The 22,004-nt window shown below is 41.2% G+C and overlaps 1 protein-coding gene across 1 annotated transcript; it reads left to right on the top strand.

Annotated features, from left to right (window-relative positions):
* The first annotated feature begins 2,293 nt into the window (after positions 1–2,293).
* Positions 2,294–20,725, top strand: NMBR (neuromedin B receptor). The gene is made up of 3 exons (XM_076335515.1): positions 2,294–2,709; positions 17,568–17,916; positions 20,324–20,725. Exons 1-3 carry the CDS (start codon positions 2,294–2,296, stop codon positions 20,723–20,725), a joined length of 1,167 nt encoding a protein of 388 aa, XP_076191630.1.
* Positions 20,726–22,004: the final 1,279 nt, after the last annotated feature.

The following is a 22,004-nucleotide window of genomic DNA, read 5'->3' as shown; positions in this document are numbered from 1 at the left end:
CGGCTTCTTGATGCCTCAGGTAAATCAATATTAAAGACATGTTGACTTTAAACTATTCTTCCAATGGGAATCATATTGATTGTTCAGATATAAACCCATTTTCAAATAAATTAATGAAAGGACCATACTCGGAGGTCACAGTGTTAAAGACACATATTGGATCCAACCAATGGGAACCAAAAAGACTGATTCAGACTGTTTGCAGAAACCTGAATATTGATGGTCTTAGAAAAGTTGGTGTACACTCAGCAAAGTAGAGGGTATCAGCAATTGTGATAAATATTCAAGCTGACAGTAAGGCTGCCTCAGAGGGAGTGTAGTTGAATTTAACACCGTGTGGAAGAAACTTGATCTATAAGATCTATAAGAACCACTTACAGAGGAACTCTGTGACAATTTCTATCAGCTGCCTAGTGGTAAAGGTGAAGTCTCTAGCCTGATTGTTTCTGAGGACTAGCACTGGCTGGGTTTTCTAATGAACTAATCAGCATTATACGAATCAGTATTTTACACAACTTGAACACATTTATATATTCAGGGAAGTAAGAAGGGTCACAAAGATCAATCAATAGATACAGAGAGGTGTAACTTTTAAGAAGCAGTAATACTTTTTGTTTGCTAATCTTAGTAAAAGGTTATTTATGATAAATCACTGATGTCTTTTAAATTTAATTCCTACACTGGACAGCATGCCATGGACAGGCTATGTATTACTGCACACGTGACACCACGCTTTGCTTCTGGTATTTCAGTGGTCAGACTCTTTCTCCCACTTCAGCAAGTCCCCCGTGCATTCATTTGCTTTCTCATACACCTATCATAAACCCATAAGGCTTCAAGAGATCTGTTTTAATAATATGAACAAGCAAGTTCACTGCAAGGATGCTCATACATCCTCCCTTTTGAGAAGAGGAAGGGAAAGAATCAGTCTGCAGAGAATGTTACTGGCAAATGCTGTTATTCCTCTGCCTTAGCTCTTTACCTTGGAAAATTTCAGGCCAGTAGGTCTGCCTCTCTTTCAGCATATTTTCACTGCTACCTACATTCATGGCTTCTGCTGGAAACAGATGGAGCTGTTCGGAAAGCCTATGCATGGGCAGACACTAGGGAGTAAAAGCTATTACCTCACTGAAAAGCAGGAAACACTAGGGACAGATGCTACACTTTGAAGAGGCAAACGGTGTTTATTCTCCCCTGTGTTATATCCCATTTGCATGGGATAAAACATATCACCTGTCCCCATTTCCATAGTCGAGACTAACGTGAAATGCGACGTCGCAAATCAAACCCTAAAACTTTAAAGGCAGCTGATGTCTTTGAGTAGGGTCTATTCAGAACCTACAGCTGGATGACAGGAATAAATCTCTCCATCTCCAAGTCCCTCGCTCCCTGTCACCCTGTATTTCAAAGCGCCGTGGTTTCACCTGGGTAAGGTGCTGGAAGACGGGTTTCCTGGAGGCGATCGCGCCTTCCGCCCGACGTGGCGGACAGCTCTCTGGTTTGCCGGGCAGCGCTTCTCGGGGGGCTGCTTGCGGAGGGCAGCGGCGGGCGGAGCGGCCCCCCTCGCCCGCCCCCCCAGCCGGATCCATCGCGCTCAGGGGCTGGGACCCCGCGGGACGGCGGCGGCTCCACGCTCCGCGCCTCCCCTCCGCGCAAGATCCGCCTCGGCGCCTCGGGACTGGGGCGAGGGCTCAGGCGCTTGCAGGAGGAGAGGCGGGGCGGCTCCTCCCAGCACCAGGTATAAATCGGGGCTGCGGAGTAAGGAGCGGGCTTGGTCTGCGCCTCGCCCCCGGCTCCGGCTCCGGCGCCCGCAGCCGCGGGGCGAGCAGCACCGGCGCCGCTGGACAGCGCCGGCGGCTCCGCGGCAGCGCGGCCCCGGCACCCGCGGGGCGATCGCTGCGGCCCCGGCGGGCGCGGGGAGGCGGCCGGACCGTGCCTCCGCGGCGGCGGCCCCCCGAGGTTGCTCCCGAGGGCGAGGGCAGGCTGCTGTCCTGATGGCGGTCGCTGCCCCCGAGGCTCAGGATCTGGCCCTGCTGCCCCCCGGGAGAGGGCTCGTCCAAAGAGCTGAAAGGGAGTGGCGCGGGATTTTTTATTTCCCCCCCCGCCCGCTGCGCCGGCGGACGGTGCTTCCTCTGCATTTCTGAAGGGAGAAAACTCGACAGAGAAAAAGGGGGAGGAAGAAAGGCAGGAGGGAAAGGGGAGAAAGTTTGTTGACTCGCAGAGAGGTGAAGCTGTCCAGTGATTCCCACTGCACTTTGCACTTGAAGACCTCCGGTCTGCCTGAAGCTGGAGGATGGAGGCAGAGCTGCCACCCGAGCTCACGGCAATGCCCCTGGGGGGGAATGGGAGCGCCCAGCTGGTGCCAGATACAGCCCTGCTGCCCCCGGCGCAGGGCACGGCCATGTTCACCGTCCGCTGCGTGATCCCTTCGCTTTACCTGCTCATCATCACTGTGGGCTTGCTGGGCAACATCACCCTCATGAAGATCTTCATCTCCAACAGTGCCATGAGGAGCGTGCCCAACATCTTCATCTCCAGCCTCGCCGCTGGCGATCTGCTGCTGCTAGTGACCTGCGTGCCCGTGGATGCCTCCCGGTATTTCTCCGAGGAGTGGCTCTTTGGGGAGGTGGGCTGCAAACTCATCCCTGCCATCCAGCTTACCTCCGTTGGCGTCTCTGTCTTCACCCTCACCGCCCTCAGTGCTGACAGGTAGGAAAGCTTGGCTGCCCCTTCTCAGCCCTCTGCAGCTTGAGCTAAGGCTAGCTGGAGCTGGCATGAAAAGTAAAGCACCCCTCTGATAAGGTAACCCTGGTTTGCAATCCCCTCATTCCAACTTGTGAGTTGCCCATACTTCTCCTTCCCTCACTGACTGATTGCAAGTCTGGTACTAACTTAAGTTAAAGGGTTTCTGGAAATGGGGGCGCCTGGGCGTCCAACTTCCAGGGTGCCAGCTGCAAGAACTGGGTTTAGTCCTGACTTCTGCACCTCTGGGATGGTCCTGTAACAGCCCATGTATTGAAATCTTACTCATTAGAGGAAGGTTTTAGACCCTAAGTATAATCCATGACAAGCCACAGTGATATGTCAACAGGCAGCTTAAACAAAGACAAGCACAGAGGTATTTTTAATAGATTTGTTTCTCTCTGCTGAGAAAGTGTGTGTCTGTGTATTTGTGCCCTAACAGAAGAGCAAGTTACCAGAGGTGACTGCCAGAACTAGTTCAGCATCTGGGAATTTGAAGGCACCAAACTGTTCTATTGTAATTGTCAGTCTTAAAATTTTGGTTCAAACTATTCATTTTGGCTTCTTCTGAACTTACAGGAAAAAAAAGAAAATCCCCCAAAACAAACTGGAAAGTAACACTTCCATCCCCAGTACTTGTCAAATTAGGAAGAAACAGAGAGCTGAACCCCAAGTTTTTCCTCACAATTAGTATAAATGGGTACTTAAGGGATTTATAGCAACTGGGTGGCTGTTGGACTGTGCTTCAGGCTCTGAAAGACAAAATCTTGCAGTGTAATTGGCAACCTGAAATTAAATGAAATTATCCTTCTTCCCTTATCTAAGCAATTTTTTTTTTAAGCCAGAAATGAAAATGTTTAATTCCTTCTCCATGGGAATTACCCCATTTTCTTTTGCTGGATTTTAAGCCGAACAAATGCATTACATGGGTGCATGATGTAAAAGCTTGAGTTTAGTAGCGTATCTTCACACTTACAGTAACGTTTCTTTAAAACTTTTAATCCTTTTTTTATAGAGTATAACTATAATTTATTTCTTTTTTGTAGCCAGTTCAGTAAATCATTTGATTCCACCTGAGAGCAGTCTTCAGTGGCCATCAATTTCAGTGGTGTTTGAATCAGGACCTAAATAAAATACTTGTGTGTAAAGACTGTAACTTATGAAAATGGATTATATTTTTGAAGAAAAGCTTGCAAAACACACCTTAAAGTGAACACCCCTAACTCTCTGATTACCTCAGTTAAAGAGTATGTCAAAAACTGTCCTTGGAGAGCCAAGCAAACCTTGCAGTTTTCTTTCTGTTCTATTTCCACTGTTTAGAAGCACAATTGTGCTATCTTATTTGAAAAGGGAAGAAGTTATTTGCAGAGGACATCATATCCCTAGTGAAATACAATGTAAGGGAATGCTGGTGGTTTAGTGTTTAAGGATTCATTCATTTACTTTTTATATAGCTTTGGAACATTCATTTTTTGCTTTTCCCATATAATTTTATATCCTTCTTTTAATATCAGCAAAGATTCAAGAAGTAATAATGCTGAATCTGTTTACACTGAATGCATTTAGAATTACGCATCCTAGAAAACAGCTACAGATGGTGTGCTGTGACCATATAAGCTTGTAATAAATATGTTCCTCCAGCATTTTGGAGTCCACAGTATACACAAATATCAGGAATGGTTATACTAAAAATTTAACAACTCTGTTTCTTTAACCTCTGCAGTTACATTTTCAGTTACTGAGAACAAAAAACATTTCTTTTTCAGTCAGAGGAGCAGTCACTGACTTCAGAGTCCAGTGTCTTACCTCCTAGGGGCCCGAGTCATCTCTGAGTGAAGCTGGGTGGACTCTCAATGGAGTCTGGGTTGGACTCAGGTCTACTTTTTTGTACAACAGACACTTGTGTTGAACTAAAGGGGAGGCACTGCTGTGGAGGGGTTTTTGTCACACTAACTTGTAGCCAGATCCTAACGTCTGTCGTCTTGACTAGATTCGGTTATGGGGAAACTGTATGTGTAATTACGTCAGCAGACCAAAAGTGGTGGCAGCATCCTGCACCTAAGAGGTGATGAGGAGGCGAGGCCTGGCTGGGGGCAGTGTTATCTCCAGATAAGCAAACCTAGCATAGGATGTTAGCAGTTTGGAAGCAGTGAAATCGCTAAAAAGGCTCCATTGTAATCCAGTACATATTTGGTCTGGTATACAATGTCTTCTCAGTGAACCCTTCCTTCACAGATAATGCTCAAAGTACGTTTCAATATATGATCATAAAGCCTTTCCTGCTTTTTACTCCCCATTACCACAGGACTGAACAGAACTCCAGACATTAATTACACTAAGGAACAGATTTATAAAAATTTACAGTTCTTTACAGTGTGCCTGCATGAATTAGGATAAGGGAGGTTGTCTTGGTTTCCACAGTGTAATTAGTACTTATTGTTAATGTGGAAATTCTGCATAGCAAATTACATATATGTGATACATTTAACAACAATGGCTACAGAAGCAATAAACTCTGAACGATTGTTACCTACAAACTGAAGCTATAAGGAAGAAAAAGTAGTATTCATTGGATATATATCTTTTCTAAACTTGCTTTATTTCTTTATTTATATATGGCTTTTTGTCACAGAAGTCTCTCTCAGCATCACTAGTGCTTTCAGTGTGACAAACGTGCACCTTCTATCTGGAATCTTCGTTGTCTAGAACTGAGATTATTTGGGTTTTGGTTTGTTTGGGTTTTTTTGTGTACAAACATGATATGTAATTTGTAACAATGCTTCCCAGACTTCCCTAGAGCACACTTTCAGATTGAAATTGGCAGCACATAGCAGATCTGCCCAAGGTTGCCCATCCCCATCCCAGGAATAGCAGCTGGTCCTGTCAAACAGCCCTTCCCACCCTTGAGCTCCTGTGGGTCTGGCTGCCAGGGGTGCGTGGTGGTGCCCTGCTGCGGCCCCACACATTTTGGGGCAGAGGGGGGTGGGAGGTCAGTGGCAGTGGTGGGGATGGTGGCAGCAGAGACAACTCAGTGGTGGCACTGGTGGTGCAGTGTGTTGGCATCAGAGGAGAGTGCAGTCTCCCTCTCCTCCGGGGTGCAGAAGGCAGCACAGGAGCAGTGCTGCTGAGCCAGCCATCCCCTCTCACTGCCACGCAGGAGATGTGCAGGGACAGCACCCCTGCCCCTTACGGCCACTGCTCCTATTGATTTTCCTCTATTGCAGAGAAACCAGACCGCCTCTAGAAACCTTAAAACTTCTCTGGTTTAAAAAAAAAAGGAAAAAAACAGAGGGTGGATTACAGAAAGAGAAAACCTAATAATTACAGTGGATGACAAATGGAAAAAAGGAAGGGGATTGAGGGACAAAAGTACAAAACAAAAAAAAATAGGGAACTGAAGGGGCCGTAGGGAAGAAGACCTCCAATAGCACTCAGCACGCCCTGAAAGTGCCCACAGAGCTGGTGCGTGATGGTCAGGGGTGCACTTCCTAGAGGTGTGGATGGACAAGGAAATAAAAACGGGTCCCCTGTCTAGCTTGCTTCTCCAGGGGCCATGGACTGCAGTTTTGGCCAGGGCTAATGGATGTTGATGAGAAAGTCCCAGGACTTGGTGTGGTCTTGGATAAGGAGGGTAAAAATAGAGACGTGAGAGGAGAAGTATAGCCAGGACTGCAGCATGGCACACATGAAGAAAAGGTGTGCCAGCATCTCCTCACTGCAAAAAAGACGGAAGCCAGGAATGAACCTGGCTTGAACTATGCCTGACTTGAACTATCCCATGAACTCGTTCACTCCTTCAGGGAGTGTTTTTCCAATTTACGTCCACGGTGGGCCATGCCATTAGCCTGGAGTGCAAACTGGGCCCATGGGGCTCCTCACCCTTTTCTCAGGGCCGCTTTGTGCCTGGGAAGGACTCTAGGGTAAGGAAGTGGAGCACAAGTACAGAAAGATGTTTCCAAGATGCCTTTCAGAGCTAGAGGGCTGGATGACGCATAAACCTTGGTGTGGAGAGGTGGCTGGAGAAGCTCAGGGGGCAGCGGATTAAGAATGAGTGCTACAGTGTGCACCTCTGGCCATCACTGCATTATTGTGTATGCTGATGAAAAGCAATTGTATCCAAAAAATGCCAAGAGACCCGGGGTGAATAGACTTTGAAGGAATAAATGGCAGCTCCTTACAACAGCTTTAGATTTGTCCCACATAGTCTTTCCTTTTCTCTTTGGCTGTCATTTATGCCTCATTTTTCATGTGATCTGTAAAAATAGGATTAAATTTAATTCTGCTACTTTTTCTAGATTGAATTTTCTTTCTAATGAAGGGTTTAAATGTGTTAGCTCAAATACAGTCCTGCTGCACTCTAATGAAGACAGTGAAGCTGAGCAGTGGAGCAACTGGCCCTACTGCAATTGAAATAGCATCTTCTTTGTATTCTTCCTAAAAAGTGTAACAGAAAGACACCTTTGCTGAGACACATACTTGATTAACCAGGTAAAAAAGTTATTTTTCATTAGTGCCATGACTCCTTTCCTGTATCTTAATAACAAAGGAGTTTGAAAATTTAAATTCATACTTAAATAAGTAAATACAGTGCCTGAGATGCTTAAAATGTATCCTATAGGTTTAATAGCTAAACTATTTGATCCTTTTTTTTGTTTGTTTGTTTTATTTCTTTATTTATTTGCTTTAATTTTGGAAGATTGCAGTCTGTATTTTTAAAAGTGTAAAGAAACTCCAAAACGTTTTGTGCAAGTTTAGTATCTATGTGCTGACTTCTGCCTACAACTGATGACAAAAGCCATTCTGGCTCAGTTTGCATGCCTACTGTCTCCTACTTTTTGGGGGACTCAGGAAATGTTTTGAAGACATTCAGAAGTGTGAAAAGGTGCCCTAGTAACTACTTTAGGATTTTTCATTAGTAAAATCACTCCTAATAAAAATTTCTTTTTACTCTTCTTCAGAATTTATTTAAAGTTTCTTCTTTTGTTATGTCAGGTGCTGATTCAGGCTCAAATATAGTGATTGGAGACCTCTAAAATCCTCATTTCTTATTACATGTAGCGGAGTAGGTGAAGCAGGAAAGTGGACATAATTTCCTTTTGAGCTCTAATAGTTGACATTCAGGGACTAAAGAGCCTTGGCAAGGAAAGTAGTGTTAAATGACATCCTGAAAATTACCTATAATTAACCAAAGAATAAAGAAAAAAATAATCAAAGGTAAAATGAAAGACTATCTGTATAAGAGAAAAAATGCCTTGACTGTATATAGTAGGTGGGAAAACAAAATTATATGGAACCAGTAGAACTATGAAATCTATAAGTATATCTCTTAGAAACCCTAACACTTGAGGTAAATGTATTGAGTGAATGACTTACTGAAGTACATTAAGAGAACTGATGGTCCAGATGTTTCTCTCACTGTAGGCTGTAGTAGTGTGGTTACAATTATGCGATAACAGGCAAAGCAAAAGAAATTTAAGAGAGATTGGGCAAGCTTTGTCTCTCACATTTATTTCAGATCACCCTTTAGTTTATATGTGCAAACTTGATGGACAAAATAAAGCTTGCCAGAACACCTTTGATGAAACTCTAACATATTTTGTCAGGAGCAATCCTTTTTGTCGAGTTAAACAGTGAAGTCTGTCCTCACCTGTCCCCACCCTAAAATGTTCGAGTTCATTTGTATCTGTTCCATACAGCTAAAAGGAATATGATGGAAAATATTTCAAAAGAAAAACGCGATGGGGAAAAAAACCCACGCAACAATGCAGGAGAAATTTTATATCTGGACTAGATTAAGGAATTACCTATTTTAGGGTAAGTTTGTCCAAATCAGGCAATCCAAACCAGCTGTTGGAGAAGTTCCTCTTGTGACCATTTTTACACAGCTGAAAATGATTTCTCAGCAACTAACATTTTCCTCCCAAGCTAGGCAAATTTTTCTCAAGCTTCATACAGACACACGCACGTGTTAAACTCCTGCCTTTGTGCACGCGTCCGGCATGTGCTCTTCAGTTAACACGGAAACAGCTTGGTCCTGAGGATGGCGAAGTGAGAAATGGCTGTGGTGTTTATCCTAGTCGCTGATCAATGCAATGCCTGTGTTGTGCTGGCAGCAGCCAACTCTGCTTTGATGAACGTAAATGCCAGTGCCCGATAGCCTTTCGTAGGTTGCAACCTAAACCCTGAGAAACTGTTACAAAACCATTCCTCCTGTTTCCTGTTTCTTTGATCAGTTCGGTAAAAGCCTGTGCCTGTGGCAGACAAAATAGCTGCTAAACAGCAGACCCAGCTGAATTCTTACCAAGCAGGCCTGAACGTAAATCTTCATAGAAGAACTGGTGTATTTCTCATATAGGTTTTGCTGCAGGACCGTTCTTCCAGACTATATATTCCTAGTGCTAAATTCTTTTTGTCTTTTTTACATGTGCTAATGACACAAGGCATATGCAGTCACAATCCCTGCATACTTCCACTAGTAAATTCTAAATCCATGCTGAGATTCCGCCCAATTTGACAGTGTGATTACAAATAGCAAGTAAGTTCTAACAAGTTCATGAAATTTGTGGAAGGTAAGAGGAAACCTACTTTGGTGTCCATTGAAGAGAAGTCTGTTTTGGAATTAACTTGGCACAACGCGTCAGATGTCAGAGAAAATAACCGAGAGACAAACAATCCATACAAACCTTGGCGTAATTAGTTCTGCTTCACGTAGATTTAATTGTGTATTTCCAGCTTTGTATGAGCATATGTACAAATAACATTGTGGTGTGTGTATGAATATGGAAGAAACAGATTATTCTGATAAGTTATCATTCTATCTCGTGTGATTCTTTTTTGTCCTTCACATGACTATCCCAAATATTGTTTCATTTTTTCCAAATAATTTTCACAGTATTTTTTTTTAGCATAGTGTCACATTTGTGCTTTGGCTCCAAGTTTGTTTGATTGTTTGTATTTTAAGGACTGCTATATTAACTTTTTCCTCTGTGATTTTTTAATGTTCCTTTTTTACTATGGTGTGTATTTGGTTTTTTCCATCTACATTGATTTAAATGCAAAATTACAACAGAAGTTGCAAATGAAACTGAACTGGAAACAAGTTTAAAAGTGACAGAGTGGAGCCTTCCAAATTGTGATACTGGAGCAAATAAATGAAGTTGCAGCTTTCTGAATTTAGAAATTAGAGATTTGGGGTCTAGATTCTCAAATGGTAAAATCTAAGTCTGTTCCAGATACATTAATAGAGGTTTGGTTATTTAATTCTTCCTGGCTTGTAACATTTCTGAAAGTCATCTGACCATGTAATGTTCTCAATAGTTATGTTATCTGCCATGGCATGGACTGTTACTGAATTCATCAAGGAAATGGGAAGAATGATTTTGTAACAGCAACAATTTCATGAAGGTAAACTGGCACTGAGCATATTTTACACTTGGGATTTCTGCTTCCAGGCATTTTGGTTTCTGTAACTGATATTTTTATTGACCTTCTGCTCCAGCAGTGATGATTTTATGAGATCTTCATTCAAGTATGTGTGTATATCATTGCTGGGAGTCATGCAGTAAGCATACGGAGGATATGCAGATAAGCATGCATCTCGTCTCATCAACCTAAAGGCAGGGGTATCAATGGGATTTGGATCAAGCCCCTTTGGGGAAATGTTTCTCTTTCCTCAAACTCCTTTGACCCTTCAAGATTCAGAATATAAACTCTGAAAGAATAGGACAAGATTGGGTGTGGTTTTCTAAGATTTTTTTTCTTACAATAGGATTATAGCGAGGAAGAAGTAATATGACTAGGTGGAGAACAGAGCACTAGGGGACAAAGCCAAACAGTACCTAAGCTCGTCTTGGCTACATATTGCAATGCCTACTCTCTAACCTAGCTGTTGACCTTCCGCTCCTCCTGTTGACCCCTTGTGAGCAGAATCCAAAATCCATAATTCCAAATTAGTGTTGGAATGAGGTAAATGCTCCAGAAAGGCAATAAAAGCCAAGAGAATACACATGCTAAGCTGCCTTGTACTTCCCAGTAGGAAATGCTAAATCCAGGGGTTTGTATGACACAGTTTGGTGAGAATAAGGTTGTCTTCTCATTGATGAAATGTTAATTTTGAGCCACCATCTAGCAGGCCTGGGCAATGACTCCTGGACACCCTGGCTGAATGAATGCTCCATTTTGTTCTTGGAGAGGCAGGTACCAGAGCTGCCTTTGCCACAGCTGTTTTGTGAAGGCTAATGACTTTGGTGTGCTCCAGCCATTATTTAAACACAACTTTGAGATCAGACTCCTCAGCTTTGCTGTGCTTAGTTTCAGGATCCTAATGAAGCTTAGATGCAAACTGAATAGGTCTGGTCAGGGGAGCTCCCGGCATGCACAGCAGGGGAAATACAGCTACTTGCATAATTTAAAAGTCAAAAAAGAAGGGGCACAGCGGGCCACGGTAGGCCAGCCATGGTGCGAGGCTTCTGGGTGGTGTTCTCAGGACCAGGCACCTGAAAGTGTGTGTTTTTGCTATACACATATGTTCATAAGCACATATATATGTGTGTATATATTTATATATATATATGCACACAAACTTATTCAACAGTGCCAAAACATAGGCCTGAGCACTGGAAGTCAACCACTTGTCAAACTGCTAGAGCAGCCCATGGTGTGGTTTTGGCCTGGGTCATTCAGTATTCTCCTAAACATTTTCTAGGCATGATTCAGGATTAAACACAAGCCCAGGGGCCATTACCAACACAAGTGTAAACTGCCTGTCTTGTTTGGATGTAGTTGTCTCATACTGGGACATTGAAAAGTTTGATGGGATGATCATGGGTGTCCAGCCAATGCCACCTGGCCTCCAAGAATAGGCTCTGGCACTGTTTAGTTTGCTAATATAGATGTAGCAGAAGTTTTTGTTAGATTTGGCTCCTGGTTGCCTTCCCTTTCCCCTTTCCCCTTTCCCCTTTCCCCTTTCCCCTTTCCCCTTTCCCCTTTCCCCTTTCCCCTTTCCCCTTTCCCCTTTCCCCTTTCCCCTTTCCCCTTTCCCCTTTCCCCCTTCCCTTCCCTTCCCTTCCCTTCCCTTCCCTTCCCTTCCCTTCCCTTCCCTTCCCTTCCCTTCCCTTCCCTTCCCTTCCCTTCCCTTCCCTTCCCTTCCCTTCCCTTCCCTTCCCTTCCCTTCCCTTCCCTTCCCTTCTCTACATTTTCACAATAGAAACTTACAGAAACTGCAACTCTGCTGAAGACATATTTGTCTATCTTAAGATATGTAAAAATATGTTCATCAGTGACTTGGCATTATCAAACAAATATAAATCTACTGGGAATACTGACATATATGAACTCTTCTGAATAATAGTCAGTGAAACATTTTACTATTACTGCTCTCAGGAGGAGAATTGAACAAATTACTAATGGTACTTTTAACTAGTGCAGTTATAAGTAAATGGGCTTAGACAAGTAGGACTGAAAAGCCAGATTGCAGGCAGTGAGCTAGTATTGCAAGATTTGTACTAGCTTGTAAGAAATATAGTTTGCTAATGTGAAGTGAATAGCAAGAGAAAGAAGTTGCAAGAGAAGAAAAAATGAAAAGGAAAGAGAAAATTTATCCTCTCAAAAGCTGGGTGGACAGGACAGGTAATATATTTCATACAAAAGAAAACCATCCTGGGAAACTTATGTTTTGATTCTTTTTGTGGTGGAGAAATCATCATCCAAAAGACTAAATCAGACTTTTTTGTTGAAACATTATTGATAGTTTTTGGCTCAACAGAGCATATTTCTATAGAGGGAAAAACTTTTTCCACTTAGGAAAATCTTAGGATTTTCCCCCTGAGAAACACAGAACACATGCCATTGACATTCATTTTAATTGTATTTACACATGGTCTGCTAGTCTTCATTTCGAACACTATTCATTATATTCAGCTGTCAGACCTCTGAGATGCTCATTCCTGGTGAATGCAATTCCCTGCACTTAGGTAAGCATAGAACAAAAATATTAGTACTAACTATAAAAAACTTTAAGAAATCTACTTTAAATTGCAAGAATTTAAAAGAACAAAATTGAATAAATGTGAATCTCAGACTGTTTGTGTGTTGTGAAAGAAGTTCCCACAACACTGGACATCAAATGATTCCACATTGTTTTCAGCTAGATAAATTGCTCTCCTCTTAATGATGCAACTGGAGTTGAGACAACGGAACTGCCCATACAAGGAAAAGGGATTTGGCCCCCATCCAAAACTTCATTATACGTTAGTGAAGTGGACTACAACTGGACACAATATTAGTATTTTTAACAAGTATTGACCATACAGCCATGTCTCCTATTCAGATATATTTATATCCTTTTAAATTGTTAGGCTAAAAGCTGTCTTTTTGCGTTTGAAATCTTCATGCAATGACACAATAAAATGCGAACACAGAAATAGTTTTGATAAATTAATCTAGTTTGCAGGAAATGCAGTACTATGACACAGCAACATCACTTAAAACAGGAGCTTTATAATAAAGCCAATGATACCAACCCCTCCAGCCCCAGGATTAAAATGCAAATTAAATCAAAGTAGTATGGATCTGCCCTGCCTGAATTAGGTCTCTGCTTGGTTTATGACGCTTCATTATTATATTTATTTATTTGCATTGGGATGGCATGTAGGAAAATGGGTGATAAATTAGGGTCCTATTTGTGGTAGGTGCTATAGGAACAGAAACAAGAAGAAAATCCCTGACCTGAAGGGTTTTTAAGTAGAGACAACACAAGATACAGAAACAAAAGGACAAGGAAATATTGAGGCAGTTCTGGTTAGAATGGTAGGCTGCAATCATAGCCCAGTGGCTGCCTAAGTATTGTCTAGTTTTCTTTTTAATTTGTTTTTGAAGGTCATCACAACAAAGTACTGTAGAAAAAGAGATAGCACTGCAATGGAGGGACAGCTTGGGACTAATCATGAAGCAGCTTCTTCTGAAGTCAGATGTGTGGGAGGGGAATGGCATTGTGGACTCAGCAGAGACAGGAGTAGAGCTTCCCATATTAATTGGGAGCTGAGAAATACCTTTGCGAAGGCCTTTGAAAACAAAAATGGGGAGAAGTAGATAAGCTATACTGGATTTTAGAAGGTAGCAACATGTTATAACTCTGGAGGAAGAGGTTATTCTTTCTTTCATCAAATTTTTTGGGTTGTGTGGAAGGGAGGAGATTGCTTTATAATGAAAATACAGTATATAAACAAAACCATTATCTGCAGAATGGGCGAGTTTGTGCTTGTGTCTGTTGGCAGAAACCACAGCTCCAAAGAAAGGAAACTTAGTATAAAAGTATTTCCTGAGTTGGGATGCCTTTTTTAGCAGTGATAATGATAGAGGATGTAGGAGGACAGAATTTACATGAAGGCTTTTAATTAAAACCAAATGCTTATTTATAATTATTTCCTGATCTTCATGGCAACCTATAATTTTCTTTTTTCATCAGTGAAGTAAAGGAAAAGATGGATTTTGCTTACTGATTTGACTAAATAATTTGTACCTTTACCCTGATTTACCAGTGTTGTTTTATTGATAGAAAATAGGCACTTTGTAATTTGAATGGTTGGTGGTATGTTTTAGCCTTACACTGGTTTTATACAAAGGAAGAGGCTGGGTATTCATTTTGGAAACACTTCTAATTTCACTTAGTTTACGTTTGATTTTATCTGTAACCTGTCTCTTTCTACTCTATATCTTTTCAGAGATATAAACGAGATGACAGGTTTTGTAAAGCACTTAGGGCCTTTTCCCTCCCGTTGTCGCTGAGTACTGTGCAGGGCTGAGTCCTAGGAAGAAGAGTGCCATCTTGTAGTCAGCTGAAGTAGCAAGTAGAATTTCGATAGGACTAAAGGAGAAGTTTGTTAGGCTGAACCCAGCTGTTTTTGTGAAAAAGGGCACCCTGCTTCAATGCCTTCCAACTTGGAATCAGTCGTAGCTCAGGGGAAGGCACGCTATTTGCTGAAACAGCAATATATGCCAAGGCACAAATATATGCCACATTTTCTGCTAACGTAAAGGCTTCTGAAAAGGTCTCCCGTTTAGATATTAACCAGACCAAATGCTGCTAAAGCAATTAATTTTACACGGTCACTGTCTTGGGGGACAGGACTGTGCTCAAAATAGTTGCAATGGGAAAAGAGAGGGAAAAAAACCCTGTAGTATGAAACACGATTTTTATCCAACATCTTCCCCCCCCCCCAAAGTCCCCAAACCAGCTCTTCCCCAGCAATGTAAAGTTTTAAAGAAATGAGCAGATGTAAGGACTTGACATCACCTCAGCTGAATGAAATGAAATAGAAGGTCTGTCTTCGTGTAATGAAATCAAGGCAGACAGTAATAGGAAGCAAATTATTGAATAATAAGGTCACAGTTTGTGCTGGGGAGCATTCATGCTTTGTGCAGAAGCTTCTATCCTTCCCATGGCAGTATAAAGGATTTCTTTACACCTTGGCGTCCAGGGAGTTTCTCATTGTGTGTTAGAAGAAATGGTAAACATAAATTAACAGAGACAGTTTACTGAGTTTAATTTTCTACTCTGGAATAAGGGTGAAGACACAGTAAAAATCCTCTCTCTGAATTCAGAGAGGATATGAACATAAATAGCCATTATTTTTAATTATTTAGTGATAAGACAATTTATCACAGTCCTGAGAAAGAGGACTCCAAAGCACATTTTGACTCAAATATTCTCTGAAGAAAAAAATTGCTAGGGTACCAAGACAGTGCTCTGCTCCAGACATTTTCATGGCATAGCCATTTCCACTGTTTGTTTCCAGCAAACTCACAACTTGTGGCATGGGGATATAGCTTTTATCCGCAGTTCCTCAAACATCTGCTCAAGGTTTTGAGGGGTTATGATGTACCTCTCGGGACCTGCAAATCAGCCATAAAGGGTATTTGGGATCACAACTCCATTTCTCAGCATTCCCTTCAGCAACTCTGTTATATGTGTATGTATTTAGACACCTGTTCGTACCCATACATATTTATATTTGTATATGCACATATATGTATCTACATGCACGGATAAGGAGTTTCATCACCAAGTAGAGACATTTAAGTTACAGTTCTTCTCACTCTAAGCTCACTGTATAGCTAACAGAGAAAAATAAGCACCTCAGAGGGTGATGTAATGCACCTAAAACCTGATTCACCCTTTGAAAGTACACCTCCACTGACTAGAAAGACCGTAACGTGAATAAAGTTGTGTACCTGGAGTATAGATCTCCCCAGACTCCTTTCTACCGGTTAAACTTTTCTTTAGATGTTAAAGAAAAAGAATTTTTCTAGTTCTCAAAACTTCTGCAGTTTCAAAAAAACCCCTCACCCATCCCAAATCAAATCAAAACTAGAAACAAAAAATTGAAGAAACAACAAAAAAAGAACATTAGATAAAGAAACCTTCCAAATTACCAGAGCTTAGACAAACTGAAATGTTTTGTTCAATGTTCAGTTTTTAATAAAAACATTAAAACATAATTTGCTTAAATTTTGAAAAAAAGCATTTTCAAAATAAATTAAAAATCTAAGCAAAACATTAAGGTATCCTTGAAATATTTTTCTCAAAGTATATTTGTCCTGCTAAACCTGACCTTTTCTTGTGGTAAGTTTCACTTTGTATCACCTTCTGCAACAATTTTTTTTAGTAAAAGAATTCCTGACCAGAGTCTGCTTCTATTCATTTATTTTAGAATCATAGAATCATAGACTCATTAAGGTTGGAAAAGACCTCTAAGATCATCGAGTCCAACCGTCAACCCAACACCACCATGCCCACTAAACCATGTCCCTAAGTGCCTCATCTACTCATCTTTTAAATACCTCCAGGGATGGGGACTCCACCACTTCCCTGGGCAGCCTGTTCCAATGTTTCACCACTCTTTCAGTAAAGACATTTTTCCTCATGTCCAATCTGAACCTCCCCTGGCGCAACCTGAGGCCGTTTCCTCTCATCTCATTTAGTTTGCTGTGGTGTGATATTTCTATTCTCTGCAATACTTCCTGTTTTCATTGTAATGGTTGTGAAATTATCAATTCTGCAAAGGTTTATATGTAATCATATATGATGAGACAGTTTCCCAAAACGCGGTATAGAGCAGCAGCCTCCAATGGTTTATGTGGAAATGTTTACTTTCTTTAAGAGTTTAATACTTCTGCACAGGCCACCGGGCATCGTTCCTGCCTGACTTTATGAAGATGCTTATATTCCAGGCATTACAGTCAGGACAGTATATCTGTGTGCAGAAAGGTGCTGGGGTGGAAAGGCAAGAGCCACCACAGCAGTGGTTGTTGCTGGTCTGGCAGGAGGTGGTTAGCGCTGATTATTGTCCTGCGCTCCCAGGGGGCTGGTGGAGTCTGAGAGCGGGAAAGCCGTGGCGGCAGGCAGGGGGGAGTCCCGGGCCGCGGGAGCCGAGGAAGGAAACAAACTCTAGTGTGCGTGTGCCGGTATGAGAGTGAGGTGGAAGTATGGAGGTAGGATGTGCATTTGTGGATTTGCTGGGAGGATTTGGGGAAAGCAAGAGCGGAGTCATGGCTGCTTCTGCGCTTTCAGCAGGCTGGCACAGAATGGGCAGCTACGGCCACAGGCTGTGTCCAGGGCTCCTTTTGCCACCTCTGGTGGGTATATATGCAGATGAAGCTAGAGATTTAGAGAATGCAAATTTAAGAAAGATTACAAACATGTTGACATTTCAAATAAAAACAAAATATGGCATTATTTTAATCAAAGGTATGAAGAGGCCTTATGAATCACATGTTGAATTTGAAAAGATACCTTTTAATTTTCATCTGCATTTGATCAATTTCAGGTACAAAGCAATTGTAAATCCCATGGACATCCAGACCTCCAGTGCAGTGCTGTGGACCTGTGTTAAAGCCACTGCCATCTGGGTAATCTCCATATTCCTAGCAGTTCCTGAGGTGGTGTTCTCCGAACTGGCCCACATCAATGACGTGAATAATGCCACTTTCACAGCATGCATACCATACCCCATGACGGATGATATGCACCCGAAGATCCATTCTGTGCTGATTTTCCTTGTGTATTTCCTTATCCCTCTTGCCATTATTAGTATCTACTACTATCACATTGCAAAGAGTTTAATAAAAAGTGCTCACAACATCCCTGGAGAATACAGCGAGCATTCCAAAAGACAGGTAAGCAATTTGCTTTTTACATCCCGGTGAAAGATTTGTGTGCTGTATACACTTATAAATGAAAGTACAGGAACTATAACATCCAAATTGTTAGATTTTGCAGAGGATTAGTTCAGTTTCCATATGCATGAATTAAGCTGAGGATTATCTGAAAAATCTCCTTGTTTTCACAATTACTCAGTATTAAGCCCAGTATGTAAATGGATATGAACAAGGAAAAACACAAATTCAATGCCATCAATGCATATTCCTAACAAGAAATAGGTTTGGTATATGTGCTCATATGTGTTGTTAGTGTAACCATTGCTTGTGTTCTTACTGAGGAACAATGTTTTTGTAGTTAATGCTAGTGGCTTCACCTATCTCTACAGGCAGCCATTTTGGGAAGAAATCTTACATGAACTTTTTGAGAATTCTCCCCGGTTTATTTGTGCTTGGAAATGAAAAAAACTGACATAGGCAGGGAAATTTTTGCTTAGGGGATCTAAGGTTCTTCTCAGACCAAGGAGTGCTGAAGATATGAACACAGTGCATGAACTGATTCTTTTTTTGCTTTCTCAGTAGATCTTTCTTGGATACAATCCTGAACTCGTACTTTTCTAATACCCTTTCTATTAGAGATGCTATAAAACTTTCAGTATATGTTCTGTATACCTTTGAGACAAAGCATTTTAAAACACTGGACAAAGCCAGCTTCCCTGTAAGGCACAGGAAGCAGTAAGATAACAACAGGCTGCTCATTAGCAGGAACATTTATATATACAAACAGCTTTTGCAGTGAAAGTGCCTCAACCACTTTACAAAAGCATTAGTATTGATAGAGAAAAATACTTATGCCCATTAAAACTATTTGGAAGTGTTTTCTCTGCCAATATTTTAGAAAATACCTTTATACTCACTGAAATCTCTGCATATATAGCACGTACATATTCTTTTAAAAAGAAAGACCACATTCCCTCATGTCCTTTTTTCTCAGCATTTCATTTCTACTCTAGCCTGTTTCTTGTCAAAAATGCATACATATTAGCACTTCATGTATTATTTTATTTTCCTGTGAAATACAGAGAGCCTTTTGGCTGAACCCTCAGGATGGAAACAATATTTAATTTATATCACATTTCTGAACCCACATGTATTTTCAAAGTAAGATCATATTTTTTTCATTCTACCTAGTTTTTTTCTTTTTGTAAATCTATGAGGCTCAGAAGAATAGAAAATTCCGGTGTACTTACATATCTCCCAGCAAGAGGAATTAAATTCACACTATTCCTGTCAACTCACGTTTCTTTACGCCATAGCACAGAAGTGTAATATTCACCCTATACCTCTGTACCTTTTTATTCTGCCTTTGCGATCTGTCTGAGTGCAAATCCTACCAAATTGGAACGGTAGAGTTTTCCCATCTTTTGTGAATTCCCCACTGGTTTTGGTTTAGACAGAGCCAAGAAAACTACTTACAGATTTATTTCACAGATTTTGAAACCCTGTTAGAATAAATTCACTTGAATCTTTCAGGTTAAAATTGATAGAAAATTGAGCAAAGCCAGAAAACTTTCCTGCCTCTGCAAAACTTTGGTACCTGGTATACATAATAAATCTTTTGGGAGGAATATGTAGAAAGTTTCTGCCTCCCTTTTGTGCCTTCTACGTGGCCAGTTTCCCTCCCTCTTTCAGTTTGGAACCACCGTGTAGGCTCGTTTCCTGTCAACTTTTCAGCCACTCTCAATATCTACATTGTAATCCAATTATACTTTAGCACTCCAATTAAGGTACTTTTTTTTCATGTCATTATTGAAGATTAACTGAACCTTTCACCTTACCCTGGAATTAAGATGCTTCAGACTGTGCAATGCAGTTTTGGTGGTTTGCCTAGGAGAGAGGTGCAAGCTGGGGCATTTCAGGCAAAATAATGGGATGTAAGTACCATTATATAGCTAACATCCTAGCAGTGTCTCTACATTTCACTCACAATGTCTCTACATTTCAAAGCCAATGGTTTCTAAATAGCTTTCTAACTATAGCTAAGTTTCAAGCCAAGCACTGGAATCTCATCAGAAAAGGTTATGTTTCATGGCAGCCTTTGGTGCGTGCTTTCAGGCTAAAAGCCAATGTTTACTTGGGTCATGAATCATGAATCACTCTTTCTGCATACATCATAGAGAAAGAGCAACCTTTTGTGACTGCAAACAGCTAGGGTCTGTCACTGGAAGTAAACTGAAAGTGGGAAAGGGAAGTAAATGAGATAGAAAAAGTAATTCAGACCCTGAAGGAAGCATTTTTACTGGTCTTACTTTTGATGATAGTTGTAAAGTTAATATAAAGCGAAATGCTACATGTTTTAATTAAGCCTGTTATGTGGAGTAGTTCTAATCGTTGTTGTTCATTTGGGTTCTCTTCATATTTTTAGATGGAAACTCGCAAACGTCTGGCAAAAATTGTTCTAGTTTTTGTTGGCTTCTTTGCTATCTGCTGGTTTCCTAACCACGTGCTATACATGTACCGATCTTTTAATTACAATGAGATTGATCCGTCGACAGGACATATGGTTGTTACCTTAGTGGCCCGAGTGCTAAGCTTCTCCAACTCTTGTGTCAACCCATTTGCACTGTATTTTCTCAGTGAGAGTTTTCGAAGACATTTCAACAACCAGCTTCGCTGCAGGAGGAAAGCTCAGCAAGAGAGATCTGCCAGCTACTTGCGCAACTCTTCTGCCATTCAAATGACTTCCCTGAAAAGCAATACCAGGAACACAGTGACTAGCATGACACAACTGAATGGGCACAACTTGAAACAAGAAATGTCATCATGATTTAATAGGTGTGATTTTTGACTGTGGAACAAATTTGAACTTTTTCTTTGCAGTTTGTAACTTACTTTTGGCTCTCATATGCTTAGACCGTCTTAGTCCTCAGCACAGAGAGTCTGTTAAAGTCTGGCCAATCTGAGGTTAATTCACACCTAGTCTTACTTTTAGATAGAAATGAAGAGTATGTTTTATTGAGAAAACAAAACTGACTGGCTTCATAGTGTACTTTAAAGGATATGCTAATATATGTTTAACATAAAAAAAGAAAATAATAAATATTAGTGTAGCTGATCTAACAATGCTTTAAAAAGTATAGATTTTCTCATCTGAAAAATATGTATTTTTAACTGAATATTGATCCAGGCTTATGTCTTACTCTAATAGATTTTGCATGATTTTAGCTATGCTGTCTGTACAAGCATTGCTCATTAAGACTGCTAAGCATTTTTTGAACCAATTAAGGATCCATTGCAATGCATAGATTCTAGTTTCAGATAAAAAAAAATTCAAGTGTCGAGTGCCGGATCTTTACCTCATTTAAATCCACTTTGTTTTTTCACTTTGGCAGACATACAAATGAGAATTTACTTTTTGGGGGTTCTGTTTGCTGTTGAGGTCAGAAATTTATCTGCTAAAATTACATTCTTTTCATGATTAACATCGCAAAAGAAAAATGTTGTGTGCAACGTGCAGGTTTTCTAGAACTCAGTGTCTGAAAGCTCATTTCTCTGATTTGTTAAGTCTGCGACATCATTGGTTTAGAGTGTCTACGTGCTTTGTATTTACTACTACTAACTGATCTTGCTGATACAAGTACACAGCTAAGAAGGATGCTAAGTGTAATGGGATGGATGAACATTCAAGGAGGTGAAGTTCTGAGTGGCTTTTTCAAAGAGGGTCTGCAGCAAGGCTTCCTACAGCTCAGAGCAGTCTCAGAGTGCAGAACCCAGATTACTAGCAGACAAAACCAAACTGAAGGATGCCGTGCAGGAACACACCTAACATACTCTGATCACTAATGATGATCATCCAGCCCATGGGACCAGACAAGCTCTAGCCTGAAGTAACCCCCAAGTGATGAAACACGGGTAGCTCGCATTGGTTGCTCAGTACCAGCTGTTTGCTGTCTAGATCTACTCCTCTTGCACCCACTGTTACTAGTCTAAACAAAGCCTAAGTACTGTTGAAAATCTCATCTTTAAAAGACACTTTTTCTTTTCCTGAAGGCCCTTGTGCATAAACAGTCAATACACTTCTGAAAGTCCTGTCTGGGCTGCCTAAA

This window comes from Aptenodytes patagonicus, chromosome 3, assembly GCF_965638725.1.
Source record: "Aptenodytes patagonicus chromosome 3, bAptPat1.pri.cur, whole genome shotgun sequence".
Classification (NCBI taxonomy): Eukaryota; Metazoa; Chordata; class Aves; order Sphenisciformes; family Spheniscidae; genus Aptenodytes; species Aptenodytes patagonicus.
The sequence above is the reverse complement of the archived record's forward strand: the minus strand, read 5'-3'. Positions and strand labels throughout refer to the sequence as shown.

Coding starts and splice junctions, on each gene's coding strand:
- NMBR (XM_076335515.1), top strand. CDS start 2,294: ATGGAGGCAGAGCTGCCACCCGAGCTCACGGCAATGCCCCTGGGGGGG. Junction 2,710..17,567: donor ACCGCCCTCAGTGCTGACAG/GTAGGAAAGCTT, acceptor GATCAATTTCAG/GTACAAAGCAATTGTAAATC. Junction 17,917..20,323: donor GCGAGCATTCCAAAAGACAG/GTAAGCAATTTG, acceptor TCATATTTTTAG/ATGGAAACTCGCAAACGTCT.